Source organism: Mustelus asterias, chromosome 26 (genome assembly GCF_964213995.1).
Source record: "Mustelus asterias chromosome 26, sMusAst1.hap1.1, whole genome shotgun sequence".
NCBI lineage: Eukaryota > Metazoa > Chordata > Chondrichthyes > Carcharhiniformes > Triakidae > Mustelus > Mustelus asterias.
The window spans coordinates 39,350,325-39,364,183 of NC_135826.1; the positions used below are offsets into that span (position 1 = coordinate 39,350,325).

The window sequence follows — 13,859 nt, forward strand, 5'->3', positions numbered from 1 at the left end:
AGGATGGTGAGTGTCTGGAACAAGCTGCCAGAGGTAGTAGTGGAGGCGGGTACAATTTTGTCTTTTAAAAAGCATTTGGACAGTTACATGGGTACGATGGGTATAGAAGGATATGGGCCAAACGTGGGCAATTGGGACTAGCTTAGGGATTTTTTAAAAAAAGGGCGGCATGGGCAAGTTGGGCCAAAGGGCCTGTTTCCATGCTGTAAACCTCGATGACTCTATGACTTGCTGGGTCGCAGGATTAATGTGGGCTCAGGGAGAAACTCACTCGAATTCGAGAATGCAGTCTGTGCCACTATCTCATGTTATCATGTGACCTCGATGTGCCGATCCCACAACCTTCACCTCGCTTCCCTCATCACTACCCAAAACTCCTCAAATAAAAATCTGCTGTGGCTCCCCCAGTGACTCAAGTAACTCCAGGCAAGGTACTGAGGCCCACAGACCAGACGGCTGCAGATGGGGGGGTAGGTAGTGGAAGGTTCAATATGAACCCTCCCTGGTGGAATAATCTGCCCTGCTGTCCTCGCCTGGTTTAGCACAAACAGCTGGGTTGCTACCTTGGGCTCCATGTGGCCAATGAAACCCATTCATTGTCACTGGGTCAAAATCCTGGAACTCCCTCCCTAACAGCACTGTGGGTGTACCTACACCACCTGGACTGAAGCAGTGCAAGAAGATGGCTCACCACCATCTTCTCAAGGGGCAATTAGGGATGGGTAATAAATGCTGGCCTAGCCAGCCTCACCCACATCCTGTAAATGAATTACAGCAATGCAGCCACTTAATGAGAGGTGGTCACGTTTGGTGGAGGTGGGGACCCACCTTCGACCATTAGAAAAATTGACCTTGATTTGAAACTGGGGATGGGGGAGGAACGCATCGCAGGAAAAGCAAGAGAGCAATGATAAACCAGACCCTCCAGAGAAGATGCACAGCCTGCACCCCCCACCCTGAATCACTGCTTAATGACTGATAACACTCACTGGGAGCTGCGAGTCACTAGGTTTCACATCTCCCCCAGGAGGCTAAGCTGCTTCATAAACTCACCTGGAATGACGAGGGTGGAATTTCACCGGTGAGTGCACAATGTGTAACGGAACATCAATCATCCCCCAGATATGTTGAAGATTTAGGAATTGCACCAAAAAGATCTTATTATCTAAAATAAATGATTTGTTTGGCTCCAGAATGTAAAAGTGGCAATATTTTAGTTCTGTGGCAGTCTCTAACACATTTCACACACAATTGGTAAGCTGGAAGCTCGGCTGAATCTTACACAGCACGATCCCAAGATCAATCTGTGCGCTGTGCTTGTGTTGGGGTCCTGCCATCTTAGCAAGTGGTCTGGTATTTTTATCTGCTCACATCTGCACGGCTGGGTGGGGCTCAGTGACATTGCTTTAAGTCATTGCTCTGGAACCCAGTGATGCAGGATTTGGACAAAGTCGATCTGCCAGACCCACAATTTAACAACTTAAGGACAGAAAGTGAACGAAGAAAAGAGAATGTTCCTTTTCAATAAAAGGATGACGAGAGGAATGGACCGTCAGCGTGGGTTAATAACGAGAAAGAGCTGAACAGGTTCTGGCCAACAAATGGGATTCTGGTTTTTGGCTGCGCACAAAGTGAACACTGGGATAGGGTAGATGGGCCAAAGGTCAGATTCCCGGTTTGAACTGAGCTGACCTTTTGGGGGGGCGGGGGGGGGGGGGAGGAGGTGGCAGGAAGAGGCGGGGGTCACCAAGAGTAATTTGGAGATCAATCCAGTGGGAATACAATGGGTACAGGTTAATGCAATGGGTACAGCGTCGGGGACCGGCCACCTCGGTGTCACAGCACAGGCCATCTCGGTGTCTCAGCACAGGCCTCCTCGAACCGGCCTCCTCAGACCGGCGGCTGCGATGTATCTGTATGTCTGATTGTCCATTGATGATATTCTTGTTCTTGCAGCATTTGAAGCAACTCGCTTTTACAATGTGAGTGAAACCAGCCCTCTGGCTCGCGAACTGTGTGACGGGACCACCTGTAATGAGGTCGAAAGCTCAGCCAATCAGTGGATAGGTACGTATTCAAAGCTGACTGTGAATTGAAGAATGCTGACCCCAAAGGCCCTGGTACATAGAACATAGAACAGTACAGCACAGAACAGGCCCTTCGGCCCACGATGTTGTGCCGAGCTTTATCTGAAACCAAGATCAAGCTATCCCACTCCCTATCATCCTGGTGTGCTCCATGTGCCTATCCAATAACCGCTTAAATGTTCCTAAAGTGTCTGACTCCACTATCACTGCAGGCAGTCCATTCCACACCCCAACCACTCTCTGCGTAAAGAACCTACCTCTGATATCCTTCCTATATCTCCCACCACGAACCCTATAGTTATGCCCCCTTGTAATAGCTCCATCCACCCGAGGAAATAGTCTTTGAACGTTCACTCTATCTATCCCCTTCATCTTTTTATAAACCTGGTTCAGAGTAAATGATCTGTTCTCGGAGCCCGTGGGAGGAAGGTTGTTTCATGAATCAATGAGTTCCTATATTGTATCCACAGATTGTAAAGACCATGAGATGTAGGAACAGGATTCGGCCATTCGGCCCATCAAGTCTGCTCCACCATTCAATCGTGGCTGATATGTTTTGCAACCCCATTCTCCTGCCTTTTCCCCATAACTTTCGATCCCCTTACCAATCAAGATCTTTCTCTGTCTTAAATACACTCAATGAGCTGGCCTCCACAGCCTTCTGTGTCAAGCAATTCCACAGATTCACCATCCTTTGGCTGGAGAAATTCCTCCTCATCTTGCATCTAAAGGGTCGTGCCTTTATTCTGAGGCTGTGCCCTCAGATCCTATTTTCTCCGACTAATGGAAACATCTTCCCCACGTCCACTCTATCCAGGCCTTTCAGTATTCTGTAAAGTTTCAATGAGATCCCCTTTCATCCTTCTAAACTCCATCGAGTACAGACCCAGAGTCCTCAAACGCTCCTCATACATCAAGCTTTTCATTCCTGGGATCATTCTCGTGAACCTCCTCTGGACCATCTCCAAGGCCAGCACATCCTTCCTTAGATGCGGGGCCCAAATTTGCTCGCAATAGTCCAAATGGAGTCTGACCAGAGCCTGATACAGCCTCAGCAATATATCCCTGCCCTTGTATTCTAGTCCTCTTGAAATAAATTCTAATATTGCATTTGCCTTCCTAACTACCAATTCAACCTGCAAGTTAACCTTAAGAGAATCCTGAACTCGGACCCTCAACTCCCTTTGAGCTTACGATTTCTGAATTCTGTCCCCATTTAGAAAATAGTCTACGCCTCTTCTTCCTACCAAAGTGCATAACCTCACACTTTCCCATGTTGTATTCCATCTGCCACTCCTTTGCCCACTCTCCTAACCTGTCCAAGTCCTTCTGCAGCCCCCCTGCTTCCTCAATACTACCTGTTCCTCCACCTGTATTTGTCTCTTCTGCAATCCTCAGATCCTTCCTTCATCAGATCATTGATGTATAAAGTGAAAAGTTGTGCTCCCAACACTGACCCCTGCGGAACTCCACTAGTCACCGGTTGCCATCCTGAAAAGGACCCCTTTATCCCCACTCTCTGCATCCTTGGCATGGTGGGTGGGTGAGAGAGAGATACTGAGTCCCATGGAAGGGTCTCCATCGAGTGAATTGTTCTCACTGGGTGATAAACTTTGGATGAGCTGTTGCAAATGTGCCTGTCTGGGTGAATTGCTGGGTGCTTGTCTGGGTGCCAGGTGTCTGGGTAAATTGCTGGGTGTCTGTCTGGGTGCCAGGTGTCTGGGTGAAGTGCCAGGTGTCTCTCTTGGTGCCGGGTGCCTGTCTGGGTGAATTGCTGGGTGTCTGTCTGGGTGCCGGGCATCTGTCTGGGTGCCAAGTGCCTATCTGGGTGAATTGCTGGGTGTCTGTTTGGGTGAATTGCCGGGTGCCTGTCTGGATGAATTGCTGGGTGTCTGTCTGGGTGATTTGCTGGGTGCCGGGTGCCTGTCTGGATGAATTGCTGGGTGTCTGTCTGGGTGATTTGCTGGGTGCCGGGTGTCTGGGTGCCGGGTGCCTGTCTGGGTGAATTGCTGGGTATCCATCATGTTCCAGCTTTGAAGCTTTGCAGATGCTGAGGGATTTTGGATCATCAGGTGCTTTCCTGCTCGCGTGGTCAGTGTAGATGTGCTTGGTCAAGTTCAGTTCTTGGCCTGTGGTAACCCGCAAGTCGTTGTTGGCAGTGAGGGCGTTCAGTTCTGATGGTGCAGAGGCAGGTCAAGGGGAAGTGGCTGGACTTTCTCCTGATCAAGTTGGTCATTACCTGGCATTGTGTAGCAGAAACATTAGCCACCGGTTGTCAGGTCCAGGTTGGGTGTTGACGGCCTCATTGAGGAGTTGTGAATGGAGCTGAATACTCTGTAGAGATCAGCAAAGCAGCCCAGCCAGGAGCTGCTAACCCTGGGAAGGTCATTGATGAAGGAGCTTGAAAAGGTTCAGCTGATGATACTTCCCTATCCGGTTCCTGGGCCATTGCTGATTGGGCCTCTCAAATATTCCTCACCAGCGGAACGTTGTTGTGTTTTGTTTATAACGGGGAGTCTTCCTCGAGGTTGTTAAACTTCAAAGGTGTTTGTGACTGGGTCAAAACTAAGGGAGACAGTCTTACTTCTCAGCAAGATTCGAGTGAACCGATTGGGTTTTTATGACAATCTGGAAGCTTCTATTGTCCTATTTCCGATGCCAGACCACAAAGTACCAGATTTATTCAATTCAATTTCACAACATATCCTGATGGGATTTGAACTCAGTGACTGCTGATCCTGTGCCAGAACCATTAGCTATTGACTGTACCCATTGGTTACGATGGTGCAAAATGAGAATCTATCACTGGTACTGTTGGAGATGCTTCTCTTCAGACGAGACATTAAAGCAAGGAGGCACATCTGCCCCCTCAGGTGGATATAAAAGATCCCACAGGCTCTATTGGAAGAGGAGGAGAGTTCTGCCCAGTGTCCTGGGCCAGCATTTATCCCAACACCAACATCACCAAAAAACAAATGACCCGGTCATTAATCACATTGATGTTTATGGGAGCTTGCTGTGTCTGACATTGACTGTCAGATTTCCTACATTACAAGAGCAACTACATGTCAAAAAGTATTCATTGACACTCGAGCATTTTGGGACATCCTGTTTATAAAACCTTGCAGCACCAGCCTTGCACAAACGTACCTCGGTAACGGGCATGGAATGAGTTTCAAGACCATAAGATGTAGGGGCAGAAGGAGGCCATTCAGCCCATCGAGTCTGCTCTGCTATTCAATGGGTCATGACTGATCTGATGTGATAATCCTCAACGCCGCATTCCCGCCTTATCCCCATAACCCTCGATTCCCTTACTGATTAAACATTTGTCTATCTCAGCCTTGAAGATGCTTAAGAATTCCACAGTTTTACTATCCTCTGAGAGAAGAAATTCCTCCTCATCGGTCTTCAGTGGGTGACCCCCTTACTCTGAGATTATGCCCTCTGGCCCCAGACTCTCCCACAAAGGGAAACAATCTCTCAGCATCTACGCTGTCAATCCCCCTGAGAATCCGATATGTCTCAATAAGGTCGCCTCTCATTCTTCTTAACTCCAATAAGTACAGGTCTAACCTCCTCAACCTCTCCTCATAAGAAAATCCCTCCCTACCCGGGATCAACCCAGTGAACCTTCTCTGGGCTGCCTCCAATGCCAGTATATCTTTCCATAGATAACGGGACCAAAACTGTTCACAGTATTCCAGGTGTGATCTAACTGGTGCCTTGTATAGTTTTAGCAAGACTTTCCTATTTTCATACTCCATTCTCTTTGAAATAAGAACAGTTTCAAGAACAGCTCCTTCCCTGCTGCTGTCAGACTTTTGAATGGACTTACCTTGCATTAAGTTGATCTTTCTCTACACCCTAGCTATGACTGTAACACTACATTCTGCACTCTCTCCTTCTCTATGAAGGGTATGCTCTGTATAGCGCGCAAGAAACAATACTTTTCACTGTATGTTAATACATGTGACAATAATAAATCAAATCAAAAATAGTCATAGAAGTCTACAGCACAGAAAAGGGCCCTTCAGCCCATTGAATCTGCGCTGGTCAAAGACAAACCACCCAACTATTCGAATTCCATTTTCCAGCACTTGTCCCACAGTCTTGTTTGCCTTGGCATCGCAAGTGCACATCTAAATGCTTCTTAAATGTCTTAAATGTAATGAAGGTCTCTGCCTTTCAGGTAGTGAGTTCCAGACTCCCGCCACCCTCTGGGTGAAAAAGTTTTGCCTCCTCCCCCTCTAAACCTCCTGCCCCCTATCTTAAATCTAAACCCCCCCCGGTTATTGATCCCTCCACCAAGTGAAAATGTTTCTTCCTCTTTGCTCTCTCTGTGCCAACATTCCATTTGCCTTCCCAATTACCAGCTGAAGTCGCATGTTAGCTTTTTGTGATTTATGCACGACGACCCCAAATCCCCCGTGCTGCAACTTTCTGCAGTCTTTCTCCATCTAAATAATATTCAGCTCCTTTATTCTTCCGACTAAAGTGCATCACTTCACACATTTTCCGACATTTATATTTCATCTGCCAAATTTTTTCTCACTCACCGAACCTCTCTGTATCGCTTTGGAGACTCTTTGTGTCATCCTCATCACTTGCCTTTCCACCTACTGTTGTGTCATCCACAAACTAGGCAAGAGTCTATTCACTTCCCTCGTTCAAGTCATTAATCTCAAACCTATGCTTGAATTATGCACCCGTAAGCTCCTGTGTTTTGCAGGTTTCAGGCAGGTAACTGGCTGAGAACAAACACGAGAGGCCCTGGAATTAAAACCGTCTGGACCCCATGTTGGGGATGGAGCTGACTCTCACTCCAGCAACACCACATTCCCAACTCCAGCTACCTGACAACCACACCCAGTAAAACTGGACCTCAAATCCTTATGGAACTTTGGACGGAAATGCAGACATGGAAACTTCCAATGGAACCTGCCTATTTAAACAACACCTTCACTGGCCAAAGAATGTAATCACAGTAAGAGTTTTAACAATACCAGGTTAAAGTCCAACAGGTTTACTTGGTAACAAATGCCATTAGCTTTCGGAGCGCTGCTCCTTCATCAGATGGAGTGGATATCTGCTCTTAAACAGGGCATACAGAGACACAAAATCAAGTTACAGAATACTGATTAGAATGCGAATCTTTACAGCGAATCAAGTCTTAAAGATACAGACAATGTGAGTGGAGGGAGCATTAGGCACAGGTTAAAGAAATGTGTATTGTCTCCAGACAGGACAGCCAGTGAGATTCTGCAAGTCCAGGAGGCAAGCTGTGGGGGTTACCGATAGTGTGACATGAACCCAAGATCCCAGTTTAGGCCGTCCTCATGCGTGCGGAACTTGGCTCTCAGTTTCTGCTCAGCGACTCTGCGCTGTCGTGTGTCATGAAGGCCGTCTTGGAGAACGCTTACCCGAAGATCAGAGGCCAAATGCCCGTGACTGCTGAACTGCTCCCCCACAGGAAGAGAACACTGTTGCCTGGTGATTGTCGAGTGGTGTTCATTCATCCGTTGTCGTAGCATCTGCATGGTTTCCCCAATGTACTATGCCTCGGGACATCCTTTCCTGCAGCGTATCAGGTAGACAATGTTAGCCAAGTTGCAAGAGTAGGTACCGTGTACCTGGTAGATGGTGTTCTCACGTGAGATGATGGCATCTGTGTCGATGATCCGGCACGTCTTGCAGAGGTTGCTGTGGCAGGGTTGTGAGGTGTCGTGGTCACTGTTCTCCTGAAGGCTGGGTAGTTTGCTGCGGACAATGGTCTGTTTGAGGTTGTGTGATTGTTTGAAGGCAAGAAGTGGAGGTGTGGGGATGGCCTTGGCGAGATGTTCGTCTTCATCAATGACATGTTGAAGGCTCCGGAGGAGATGCCGTAGCTTCTCCGCTCTGGGGAAGTACTGGACGACGAAAGGTACTTTGTCCACCGTGTCCCGTGTTTGTCTTCTGAGGAGGTCGGTGCGGTTTTTCACTGTGGCGCATCGGAACTGTTGATCGATGAGTCGAGCGCCATATCCTGGTCTTATGAGGGCATCTTTCAGCGTCTGGAGGTGCCTGTTGCGATGATCCTCATCCGAGCAGATCCTGTGTATACGGAGGGCTTGTCCGTAGGGGATGGCTTCTTTAACATGTTTAGGGTGGAAGCTGGAGAAGTGGAGCATTGTGAGGTTATCCGTGGGCTTGCGGTACAGTGAAGTGCTGAGGTGACCGTCCTTAATGGAGATGCGTGTGTCCAAGAATGCAACCGATTCCGGAGAGTAGTCCATGGTGAGTCTGATGGTGGGATGGAACTTGTTGATGTCATCATATAGTTGTTTCAGTGATTGTTCACCATGAGTCCAAAGGAAGAAAATGTCATCAATGTATCTAGTGTATAGCATCGGTTGGAGGTCCTGTGCGGTGACGAAGTCTTGTTCGAACCTGTGCATGAAGATATTGGCATATTGAGGTGCGAATTTGGTCCCCATGGCTGTTCCGTGTGTCTGGATGAAGAACTGGTTGTTGAAGGTGAAGACATTGTGGTCCAGGATGAAGTGGATGAGTTGTAAAATTGCATCTGGAAACTGGCAGTTGTCGACGTTGAGTACTGAGGCAGTTGCAGCAATGCCATCATCGTGGGGAATGCTGGTGTACAGTGCCGAGACATCCATTGTGACGAGGAGTGCTCCTGGTTCAACTGCTCCATGTGTGTTGAGTTTCTGTAGGAAGTCCGTAGTGTCGCGACAAAAGCTGGAGGTTCTTTGTACAATGGGTTTCAGGATGCCCTCGACATAGCCAAAGAGGTTCTCGCACAGGGTCCCGTTGCCCGATACGATGGGACGGCCGGGTGTGTTTGCCTTGTGTATCTTCGGGAGGCAGTAGAGATCTCCAACGCGGGGAGTACGTGGGATGAGAGTACGGAGGGTGCTCTGAAGGTTAATGATCAAAGGTCTTGATCAGAGTGTTGAGTTGACGGGTGTGTTCTTTGGTCGGATCTGTGGGTAACTGTCTGTAGTGTTCCTGGTTGTTGAGTTGTCGGTACACTTCTTTGCAGTAATCCGTTCTGTTCAGTATGACGATGGCCCCTCCTTTGTCTGCTGGTTTGATGACAATGTTGCGGTTGGTCTTGAGAGCGAATGTAATGACAAAGAATGTAATGACAGTGTGAGGTGTTCACATTGACAATTGCCATTGTAAATCTGAACAGAGGATTTGTTGGAAGAAATTGACATATGGCCATGACCCCTGTGTAAATTTAAAAGTTTAATGTTAAAGCTCTTTTATTGAGGAAATGTGTGTGAAGAAACAGCAAGCTGACATGGGGAGTATTGGATTGCTGTGGTTACTCTCATTCTGAAGCTGAAAATAAACCTTGACTTTTATCTTTAGGTAAGAAACTGAAATGATTGCTAATCGCTGCAATATGATCCCAATGACAGCTCACATCCACTGTCGCAGAGATAGATCGGTTCTTGACAGCTCCAGGGTCCCGGGTTCGATTCCCGGCTCGGGTCACTGTCTGTGTGGAGTTTGCACATTCTCCTCGTGTCTGCGTGGGTTTCCTCCGGGTGCTCCGGTTTCCTCCCACAGTCCAAAGATGTGCGGGTTAGGTTGATTGGTCAGGTTAAAAAAAAATTGCCCCTTAGAGTCCTGGGTTGCGTAGGTTAGAGGGATTAGTGGGTAAAATATGTGGGGGTAGGGCCTGGGTGGGATTGTGGTCAGTGCAGACTCGTTGGGCCGAATGGCCTCCTTCTGCACTGTTGGGTTTCTATGACTTCTATGACTTGATTAATAAGGGGATCAGGGATTGTGGGGAAAAGACAGGAGAATGGGGATGAGAAAATTATCCGCCATGATTGAATGGCGGAGCAGACTCGATGGGCCGAGTGTCCTAATTCTGCCCCTGTGTCTTATGGTCCCCACACAATCTTCCCAGGCTGCTGCTAGCTACAATTGGCCCGTTAATGGACCCTTGAGTACCTGCAGAGAATTCGCAATGAAATCCAGTTCAAGCTCAGCATGAGGCAAGTTGTATTGTCTCGCCAGCTGCATCTCTTTCTTTACCTCTCCCCATCCCCATCCACCCTCTCCCCATCCCCTCTCCCCATCACCCCCTGCCCCTACCCCATCCCCCCCTGCCCCCTCCCCATCCCCCCTGCCCCCTCCCCATCCCCCCCTGCCCCCTCCCCATCCCCCCCGCCCTCTCCCCATCCGCCCCTGCCCTCTCCCCATCCCCCCCTGCCCTCTCCCCATCCCCCCCTGCCCCCTCGCCATCCCCCTGCCCCTCGCCATCCCCCCCCTCCTCTCCACAGTTCCCCCTCCCCATCCCCCCTCCCCTCTCCTCATCCCCCCCTCCCCATCCTCCCCTCCCCATCCCCCCTCTCCCCATCCCCCCCTCTCCCCATCCCCCCCCCCTCTCCCCATCCCCCCCTCCCCATCCCCCCCCTCCCCTCCCATCCCCCCCTCTCCTCCCCCCCTCTCCCCATCCCCCCCTCTCCCCATCCCCCCCTCTCCCCATCCCTCCCTCTCCCATCCCCCCCTCTCCCCATCCCCCCTCTCCCCATCCGCCCTCTCCCCATCCCCCCTCTCCCCATCCCCCCTCTCCCCATCCCCCCTCTCCCCATCCCCCCCTCTCCCCATCCCCCCTCTTCCCATCCCCCCTCTTCCCATCCCCCCTCTTCCCATCCCCCCCTCTCCCCATCCCCCCCTCTCCCCATCCCCCCCTCTCCCCATCCCCCCCTCTCCCCATCCCCCCTCTCCCCATCCCCCCCTCTCCCCATCCCCCCTCTCCCCATCCCCCCTCTCCCCATCCCCCCCTCTCCCCATCCCCCCTCTCCCCATCCCCCCCTCTCCCCCATCCCCCCCTCCCCATCCCCCCTCTCCCCATCCCCCCTCTCCCCATCCCCCCTCTCCCCATCCCCCCTTCCACTCTCCCCATCCCCCCCCTCCCCATCCACCCCTCCTCTCTCCCCATCCCCCCTCCCCTCTCCCCATCCTCCCCTCCCCATCCCCCCCATCCCTCTCCCCATCCCCCCCTCTCCCCATCCCCCCTCCCCATCCCCCCCTCTCCCCATCCCCCCTCTCCCCATCCCCCCCTCTCCCCATCCCCTCCTCCTCTCTCTCCCCATCCCCCTCCCCATCTCCCCCTCCTCTCCTCCCCTCCCCCCCCTCCCCTCCCCATCCTCCCCTCCCCATCCCCCCATCCCTCTCCCCATCCCCCCATCCCTCTCCCCATCCCCCCCTCTCCCCATCCCCCCCTCTCCCCATCCCCCCCCTCTCCCCATCCCCCCCTCTCCCCATCCCCCCTCCCCCTCCCCATCCCCCCCTCTCCCCCTCTCCCCATCCCCCGCTCTCCCCCATCCCCCCCTCTCCCCACCCCCCTCTCCCCATCCCCCCCCTCTCCCCATCCCCCCCTCTCCCCATCCCCCCCTCTCCCCATCCTCCCCTCTCCCCACCCCCCCTCTCCCCATCACCCCCTCTCCCCACCCCTCCTCTCCCCATCCCCCCCTCTCCCCATCCCCCCCTCTCCCCATCCCCCCCTCTCCCCATCCCCCCCTCTCCCCATCCCCCTCTCTCCCCATCCCCCCCTCTCCCCATCCCCCCCTCTCCCCATCCCCCCCTCTCCCCATCCCCCCCTCTCCCCATCCCCCCCTCTCCCCATCCTCCCCTCTTCCCACCCCCCCTCTCCCCATCCCCCCCTCTCCCCACCCCCCCTCTCCCCAACCCCCCTCTCCCCATCCCCTCCTCTCCCCATCCCCCCCTCTCCCCATCCCCCCCCTCCCCATCCCCCCCTCTCCCCAACCCCCCCTCTCCCCATCCCCCTCTCTCCCCATCCCCCTCTCTCCCCATCCCCCCTCTCCCCATCCCCCCTCTCCCCATCCCCCCCTCTCCCCATCCCCCCCTCTCCCCATCCCCCCCTCTCCCCACCCCCCCTCTCCCCACCCCCCCTCTCCCCATCCCCCCTCCCCCTCTTCCCAGCCCCCCGCCCCCCCTCCCCTCTCCCCAGCCCCTCTAATCATTGCCTAAATATCATCCCCCCCTCTCCCCATCCCCGTCCCCTCTCCCCATTCCCCCCTCTCCCCATTCCCCCTCTCCCCATCCCCCCTCTCCCCACCCCCCCCCCCCCCCCCCCCCCACCCCCCAGCCCCTCTAATCATTGCCTAAATATCATTGTGAACGAGTCAGTCTGCTCCTGGGGGGACCTGTTCCCCGAATCCATTGATAATTTACAGCGAGTCTCCTCGGGAAGGCAGGCTGCCAAACTAGGCCTAAGCTGAGCGTGTCACAACCTGAGCACAGACTCTGGCTGAGGTATTAGTTTACAAGGCAGGGATGTCAGGTTTGGGCCTCCTGATTGCAGGTAGTTTATGGCTTCGCCTGGTGATGTTTTGTGACATTCTGGTTTCTTTTAAACTTACCTCATAGCCGTCAACTGGGAGCTAATGAAACACAGTCGTTTATAATAAGTACAAATTATTACCGGACCGTCTGGACCCTGCCGGCAGTTACTTTATTCCCTCCAGTCAGAACGTGACATTGTTAGGGAATGAAAGGAGCATTCATTTATAAATCAACTCATAAAGTTCACACAAGGGAAAGCAAGAATCAGTGTTCGTTAGTAACTCTCCCCCATGCCCCCCCCCCCCACTCCCCACCACTCACATAACCCTTCTTTACCCCCCCCCATGGCTCAATATGTACTGATCTGATTTGATTTGATTTATTATTGTCCAATGTATTATCATACAGTGAAAAATATTGTTTCTTGCGTGCTATACAGACAAAGCATACCGTTCATAGAGAAGGAAACAAGAGAGTGCAGAATGTAGTGTTACAGTCATAGCTAGGGTGTTGAAAAAGATCAACTTAATGCAAGGTAGGTCCATTCAAAAGTCTGACAGCAGCAGGGAAGAAGCTGTTCTTGAGTCGGTTGGTACGTGACCTCAGACTTCCGTATCTTTTTCCCGACAGAAGAAAGTGGAAGAGAGACTGTCCGGGGTGCGTGGGGTCCTTAATTATGCTGGCTGCTTTGCCGAGGCAGTGGGAAGTGTAGACAGAGTCAATGGATGGGAAGCTGGTTTGTGCGATGGATTGGGCTCCATTCACAACCCTTTTGCAGTTTCTTGCGGTCTTGGGCAGAGCAGGAGCCCAGACCAAGCTGTGATACAATCAGAAAGAATGCTTTCTATGGTGCATCTGTAAAAGTTGGTGAGAGTCGTAGCTGACATGTCAAATTTCCTTAGTCTTCTGAGAAAGTAGAGGCGTTGGTGGGGCTTTCTTAACTATAGTGTCAGCGTGGGGGGACCAGGACAGGTTGTTGGTGATCTGGACACCTAAAAACTTGAAGTTCTCGACCCTTTCTACTTCGTCCCTATTGATGTAGACAGGGGCATGTTCTCCTTTACGCTTCCTTTACGCTTTACTGGCATCAACCTGTGTGGTATTGTGCAACATGGCCTGGGGTCAATTTCTCTGTGTCTCTCTCTCTCTCTCTGTCTGTGTCTCTGTCTCTCTCTCTCTCTCTGTCTCTCTCTCTGTCTCTCTCTCTCTCTCTGTCTGTGTCTCTGTCTCTCTCTCTCTCTCTGTCTCTCTCTCTCTCTCTGTCTGTCTCTCTGTCTCTCTCTCTCTCTGTCTGTGTCTCTGTCTCTCTCTCTCTCTCTGTCTGTCTCTCTGTCTCTCTCTGTCTGTCTCTCTCTCTCTCTCTGTCTGTGTCTCTGTCTCTCTCTCTCTGTCTGTCTCCCTGTCTCTCTCTCCCTCTCTGTCTGTGTCTCTGTCTCTCTCTCT

At 51.8% G+C, this 13,859-nt stretch overlaps 1 protein-coding gene across 1 annotated transcript in view; it reads left to right on the forward strand.

The window, feature by feature from the left end:
* cpamd8 (C3 and PZP like alpha-2-macroglobulin domain containing 8) overlaps positions 1-13,859 on the forward strand; it is a 217,944-nt gene that overhangs the window by 190,514 nt on the left and 13,571 nt on the right. The window contains exon 43 of the mRNA XM_078198736.1: positions 1,957-2,067. Coding sequence (XP_078054862.1) covers positions 1,957-2,067 — 111 coding nt within the window. The remainder of the gene's footprint in view (positions 1-1,956; positions 2,068-13,859) is intronic.